The following is a 7500-nucleotide window of genomic DNA, read 5'->3' on the forward strand; positions in this document are numbered from 1 at the left end:
ATATTTGGTAAAACATATCCGTTAAAACTTACATTATGTTACATTGTCTTCAAAACACGATTCTTTTTTTTTTCCAACAGGTGCTGGAGCCTCTGTTTCCGGGAGTTCAGATAGTGGAGGTAGGTACAACAGTGGAGGAGGAATTGACATAGAATACAGCGGCCATCACTTTGTGGCAGTTGGAGGCAAGTTCTCCATAACGTGCATTACCACAGTGGATGTATACCCTCAGTGGACATTCAATGGTAATGCCGTCATCCCAGGGGAGGCTGGGTAAGCGTTGGAAAAGATGATTTTTAGTTTTAGAGGATTGTGTCATATTTTTGATGGATATTGATTGATAAAAGAGATGTAGATTACCGCTGATGAAACGATATCCGCTTCAACACACGAAGCGATATCTGAGTGAGGAGAGCTCAGCCTTCCATTGCACCCTCAAGGACTAACAGTATCACTTCAATTGTGGCAGCTTTACCATGCTCGAAGGTCACGGAACCCAGGGATACATTGTGAGTCGTTTATCAGTCGTGCAGGCTCATGCCTTCCATGCCGGGGAATACAAGTGTTCCCCATTAACTGATAAAACTCATTCTGTCTATGTCATTGGTGGTAAGATGATGCGGGGGTATAGCAGATTGTTGCAATTGCATAAGTTTGGCTTTGGTATTGTATTCATAGAGTGTAGTGTTACCTTAGATTTACAAGTAATGGGATGGATGGGACCATCCTGTTTTGAAACATTAATGTAGCATCAATAAAATGTATGATATTAAGATAATCTGTTTAGTGTACTTGCAATGAAGCTGTGTTAACTGTTGTTTTATTTCTTGTATTATTGAATCATGAAGAAAGTTGTTTATGATTTCTTATTTCTGAGCTTCTTAAGTAAACAATATATTTATTATTAACAGATTTAGCCTAGAATATTAAATGATATTGGTGTAAAAGCAGGCCATGAGTTGAGTACCATACCCTGATATATTTCCTTTAGTTGAATACACAAGAGGAAGGGATTTTAAAGGGGTTGACGTCATCAGTTTTCTTCTTTCGGTTTGCCGGTCTTATCAAAAAGATGTCTGGTGTTAGGTCACATTTTTGCTGATATAGATATTTTTTTAGGAAAAATATTTTGGGGTAAAATTGACAAGAAAGGAAGTGGAAGAGCAGAAAAAAAAAAGTTTAGAAGAAAAGTAAGAAGTAAAACCATTGAAGATTAATTAGATAGGCAAGAGTGCATAGGATAAAGTGAATATTATCGCTTATCATAAATGTTTCAGGGTTGAACAGCTCAGAAAATAAGTAACATGAGCTGGTAAATGTGGTGTCATTTTTACACCAGATCTTTACAGGAGTCAGGGCATCCAAAAACTGAGTCAGTAGATTATTCCCATGTGATGTAAAACAGCACAAAGATGCATTGGTTTGAGGAGGCTTTTAAAAACCTTAAGAACTTAAGAAGCAAAACTGAAGTGAAATGTTTGTAGGAAAAAAAAAAAAAAGATCAGGAAAACTCTGTCTGTCAGAATATGATACATAGATGAATAAATGAATGAAGAAGAAAAAAATATAGTGATAGAGATAGGAAAGAGGTTAAGAAAAATAAGGGATAAACAGAGAGATGTGGATAGATGAGGGCAGAGATAGACAAAGAGAAAGATGGGGATCGTGATAATCAAAGAGAGGTACAGACCAAGAGGAAATTGGATTATTTAACGTAAATGCTGTAAGTTGCTGTTGAATGGTAATGCCCACTATGCCTTACTTCAGATGGTAATTTGTATTTGATGATGAAAACTATTCTCTTTGTACTCTTGATACTTGGATGTCTTGAGACTTGCATTATTTCTTTTGTGTAATCATCTATAATTTTTAGAATCAGAATCAATCAGAATAGATCTTACACTCAAATAACGTCAGTCAGCGGTCATATATTTTTTCTTTTATCACTTTACGTGTTTGCAGGCTCAGTGACGGAGACAGAAGGGACTCGCTTGCTACATGAGGGCTCTCCCTTGTCACTAACCTGCACCCAGAACCTCACAAATAGTGACACTATTTGGTAAGTGTATTGGATTCTCCGACTAATGAATGGGGTTTTAGTTCTGTGGGTTCTCTTCATGGGATTTGTCATTATCTATAGTACATTGTAAATGATTTTGTTGACTCTGTATTGGTGGTTATTGATTATTTCTGTTACGGGAGATAAAGGTGTGGTAGTTGATGATCCTGAAGAAGGGATTTGGGGAAAATCTTTTTTCTTTTTTTCAATCCATTGCGGACGGGTCATGACATACATGACGCAGGAGTTTTGGCCTGATGATGGGCGTCATGACTTTTGTGATGTTTGGGGACTTTGGATTACTGGCTTATGTTATTGTGCTATTAGTAATGAGTGAGTGATGATGACAATTGCAGCCATGATTACTATAATTGCTATAATATTAAGCAAAATGGATTTCATTTAACATCCAAAATCTAGATGGCACCACTTTCTTCTAGCACCAGCAGGAGAGAGAGCCTTGAATGGCACCCATCTACAGTCTCTAGCAAGCACTATCTTTATAGAGCATTGGCACACAGCAAATTGTTGACCTGTTGTTCTAAAGTACTGCCGATGTAGGATGTGCAGGCAGAACAAGTATCTACAATATATCCTTGTGCCAGTAGGGATGCCTTTTACTCTGGCTCTCACAGTCATAAGCACACATTTCCTTCCTCTTCCCTACCTCTTCATGTCATCTTCATTGCGGATGGTTATATGTTTTGTATTGGTTCATGACGGTACACAAATACAAAAAAATAAAGTTGCTTTTTGTCCTCCCATGAAACAGCAATACTTTTATCACACTGACTATAAAGAAAATAATGAGCAGATAGACCCTACACTGCAATTTTAGTCAACTGCAGCATTGATACAGCCTGTGATATGACATATACAAGTCTCTCAATATAATAAAACATACAAAAATTACAACTCAAAAATGGCTCTAGTTTCACAATGAGTGACTGAAAGAGAGCGGGAAAAGTCGAGTTATGTCGCACGAAGCTGCCGCCCTCTGGAATGAAACTCCTGGAGACCAGGCAAGCAAGTCTGTCCCCTGTCTGCAATGGGTTGATTATTTCACTGTAATTATATGGCCGTGGAATGATTTTTGTGACTTTCCTGTAGAAATCTCGATTTTCATTTCAATATTTTTGTTTCAAGGACCAAAGATGGAGAGTTAGTCAGTGAGAGTGACCACATACAGCTCTTCAAAAATACTACCCTCTACATCGCTTCAGCTGCAGTGACCGATATTGGAGAATACACCTGTAAGCACGATGGCCAAGACGAGCCTAAAGTCTTCAACGTAATGCGTAAGTTTCTCAGGCTTTCTGCTTAATTCCCCACTTTTCCCTCCTGTTGGTGTTATTAACCCATTCGCGCCGGTTGACGACTGCACGTGGGGTCGAAAAAAGCCTGACGTCCGGGGACACGTGGGCGTGGCCTACATTTCTACCCGCGCGCCGGAGGCCAGTAGCGACGTGCTGAAATTATGAATAAAAGATTATTCTTATACAATTCGATTTTTATTCTTTTTGTTTGATTAGCTACTTTAGTTTAGTTTAGTAAAAGTTAAAAATAGATAGAAATAATTTATAATTGTCGTGGCGGGTACATAACGTACATACGAGTACGATTTGGTGATTTCTGTTTCTGATTTGATTTGATTGAGGCTCTGAGTCGAAAGACTATCGTAGAATAATTTAATTGGCCCGAGATAAAAAAAAAAAAAAAAAAAAAAAAACAAACAACCATTTTTGTTGCCCCCACTAAATGAAAATGACACTTGAAAAAACTTTGCTGGGTTACTTGCATTCACCTATATGCACATGTACTTGTGTCATATCTCTTTTTCTTTTCGTTTAGGAAGAAAAAAAAAAAAAAAAAAAAAAAACTATGTTTGTTACTCACAACTGAAGAATGCTTCCACATCCTAATCATTGTATAACAACATAGGAGTAAAGAAAAAGTTTCAAAAATCAATAGCTAAACACTAAAAAAACAGTCTATAGTTTTCTTTTGCGACTACATTACATCCTCTGACATACTACTACTCTTCTACACTTGATTTACACTTTAAGACGCCAAGCATAACCATAAGGATATAGGGTGGGTGAAAAACTTCACGTCAACGCAGAGGCACCGCGGCGCGGGAAAACAAACCACGCTTTGGGTGCGCGCTTGAAATTGCGCCGGGCGTATCGGGGGTAGGCACAAGTCCGGCCCCGCGGCCGCGGGTTTAATGGGCATCATATGTGCAGCTGTGAGTCCCAGGATGCATTTTAAGATTTAGTGAATGGTCCAGGGCCCATTCAGTTCAAAAGCAGAGCATACATGTTCAAGAGGCCATTCGTAGCTCATCCTACCCTTCAGGAGTTGGTCCTCTCAGCCCCCCGTTTCCCTCATCTCTTATGCCCCTAATTAGTGTTTATGTTTGAGATGTCACAGTACCACTTTGTGACCTCTTGATCTGTCCCTGTCAGTGACTAGAACTTTAGATCAGGTAAAATGTTCCATATCTTTTACCTGAAAGATATGCACTTGATTACAGGACTTTATTGTGTTTGTTATTATGTGTATATATGTGTATATGTGTGTATATATATATATATATATATATATATATATATATATATATATATAAATATATAGATATATATATTTTTTATTTTTCTTATTATTTTATTTATTTTTTTTTATTTTTTTTTTTTTTATTTTTCTTCTTTCTTTTCTTTTTCTTTTTTTCTTTTCCTTTCATTATGTGGTCTCTCCTTCCTCCTGTTCCCTATCCCTCCCTTCATCCAGGCCCTTTATCTTGCAGAACTGAAGCTCCATAAGTCGCTTCCAAAGTCAACCACAGTTCTGGAGAATGACAAGCTGGCTCTCTCCTGTCAAGTGGAAGGGAACCCGCCTCCCACGGTCCAGTGGCTGAAGAGTAAGGACATTTTGAAATGAACATGGGTGCAAAGTGTGTTCCTCCCCCAACAAAACAAATAAAAGCACACACACACTCACTCGCACACACGCATACACACATGAACTCACTCACTCACTCACTCACACGTACACACACGTGCGCGAGTTCACACACACACACACACACACACACACACACACACACACACACACACACACACACACACACACACACACACACACACACACACACACACACACACACACACGGATATATGTAATGATGTAAGTACTTTCTTTATTAAAAATGTTATTAAGAATGTTATTAGGAAAATTATATATATACTAGAATAAGCAGAAAAAATGTCAAGGGTAAGTAAACCATTTTCATTTACCTGACCCTGTATTTAGACAAGTCCATTGTTTTCAGAATTTCCCCTTTGCACTGATTGAATTTTAATCTGTTAACATGTACCACAACATACATATTGCCAAAAGAAAATATAAAGAAACAGGACACCTTCTTGCTAAGCATCTGACAGGCATAGTGCACAGTTCACTTTCAATAATTACCTTTTTCTCTCTCCTCAGATGGCGAACTCATGGAGGACTCCATTAATTCCACTAGGCTTGTTTTCTCCGAGAATGAACATAACGTGCCCAATGCCAGTCTGCTGATCAAGCCTATCCTGAAGTCGGATGTTGGGAACTACATTTGCCTCATTAAACAGTATTCTGTTCAGTTGAACACCACCACAGAAGTGCGAGTGAAAGGTAGGCTCTATGAGGTGTTGGTGAAAGGTGTGTGTTCATTTATTAACCCATTCATGCCAGGGCGGTTCCGGCTTTGCACGGTTGCAGTGCCGGGGTTTTCGAACGCATAAGTCTAAGTTCTCGAGATTCTCGGACACACAAGCTGCGAGCCTGGGCTGCCCGCTCGCTCACCCCGAGCCCCGGCCTTGCCCTGATATCTCGTCCCCGGCGTCTGACGCAGAAACCACAAAACGTGTTAGCACATCAATCAGCGCGAATGGGTTAAATAGAAGAAAGGAGTTTTACCATGTGTTGAAATCTTCTGTGGCAAAATAAAAGATGATAAAACTTGTTCATTTGCATATTCGGTTACTGATTCAGTTCCTTTTCCAGACATCTATGCTGCCCTGTGGCCATTCCTTGCCATCGTTGCTGAGGTGATTATTCTGTGCGTGATTATCTTCATCTACGAGAAACGTCGCATCAAGGCCAACTTCGATGATTCCGATTCAGATCCTGCCCCAGACCAGTAAGTGTCAGAGAGTAGTACCTTAGAATAGACAGTATTATAATACCTAGAAAATAAAGTATGATTTAAGCAGAGTATTTTCCTGAGTACATATTTTTGTCTCAGTCAGGTTATGGGGGGGGAAACACTCAATTGAAAGCTCTTTCATAGAAGAAAGATCACAAATGAAGGATGAGGTGATAAAGAGCTGTAGGAGAATGAGACAAAAAAAAAATAAAGGGATAGTTGTATTGATGATAGTAAAGGTTAAATGTGACATAAAGTGTATTAATAAAAACAATGCAGATCATGGCATTTATTGTTTTATCATTTGATTTTATTTAATTATCATTTTATTTCTTACCCAACAGAAAGAGCGTGGCTGACCACAACAAGGATGCTGAAGTCCGCCAGAGGAAGTAGGCTGTGATGGGGTGATGTTCTTATCACCGTAGGAGGTGTTTCGGAGAAAAAATGAGTTTGTGATATTTTTAGTAGTGAAGGTGCCATAGAAAAGATTAGGAGAGAAAACATTTAAATTGTAAGAAGTTTTTTTTTATTTTATTATGTACCCAAAACCTCTGATAACTGTAAGGTATGCATTCATTGTATTTGTGTCATTTGACATAATTTCAAAAATTATGAAAACTTGGTTCTATATATCATACAATATTAGTTATTTGATTGGATACTAAAAAGAGCTTATAGATATAATGAAAGACCCCTCTTTATCTTTATTATATTTATTATATTAGAAAGATTTGTTTATTAGTAAAATTTATATAGTTTCTTTTCCCTGGAGATACTCTTTTGATTTCCTACAATATTCTCTGTCTGTCTCTCTCTCTCTCTCTCTCTCTCTCTCTCTCTCTCTCTCTCTCTCTCTCTCTCTCTCTCTCTCTCTCTCTCTCTCTCTCTCTCTCTCTCTCTCTCTCTCTCTCTCTCTCTCTCTCTCTCTCTCTCTTTCTCTCTCTCACAAAACATTTTGGAGTCACAAAATTGCAGTCCAAAAGGATCTCATCGTCCAGGGACTTCATTCAGAGCCGAACGGACAATCTGGCAAAGATGTCATGAAATATGGCAAACACTCCAGATATCTGTTCTGGTGCACTTTGATGTTTGAAAAGCGTATGTGAAACTAGAATTATTATTATTATTATTATTTTTATTTTTATTTTTAGATAAATACATGAACAGACATAATACCTCCAGATGTATGGGTGTGATAATTGAGGATGATATATTTATCTCTTTATATATCTGTATTTATCTGTGTATA

General features: G+C 38.1%; 2 protein-coding genes across 2 annotated transcripts in view; both read left to right on the plus strand.

Annotated features, from left to right (window-relative positions):
• The window catches only part of LOC122256877 (basigin), a 14071-nt gene that overhangs the window by 5757 nt on the left and 814 nt on the right, over positions 1-7500 (plus strand). The window contains exons 2-8 of the mRNA XM_043021843.2: positions 81-119; positions 1963-2059; positions 3206-3357; positions 4866-4979; positions 5552-5734; positions 6107-6242; positions 6593-7500. The exon at positions 6593-7500 is cut by the window's right edge and continues 814 nt beyond it. Coding sequence (XP_042877777.1) covers positions 81-119; positions 1963-2059; positions 3206-3357; positions 4866-4979; positions 5552-5734; positions 6107-6242; positions 6593-6644 — 773 coding nt within the window. The 3' untranslated portion in view covers positions 6645-7500. The remainder of the gene's footprint in view (positions 1-80; positions 120-1962; positions 2060-3205; positions 3358-4865; positions 4980-5551; positions 5735-6106; positions 6243-6592) is intronic.
• LOC147470240 (uncharacterized) lies at positions 125-1525 on the plus strand (the record flags this gene model as incomplete). The annotated part of the gene is made up of 2 exons (XM_086545426.1): positions 125-273; positions 470-1525. Coding segments are annotated over 2 exons (429 nt in total), but the record flags the coding sequence as incomplete, so codon positions are not given.

Source organism: Penaeus japonicus, unplaced genomic scaffold (genome assembly GCF_977035675.1).
Source record: "Penaeus japonicus unplaced genomic scaffold, GWHDUDI00000001_assembly GWHDUDI00000016, whole genome shotgun sequence".
Taxonomy (NCBI): domain Eukaryota; kingdom Metazoa; phylum Arthropoda; class Malacostraca; order Decapoda; family Penaeidae; genus Penaeus; species Penaeus japonicus.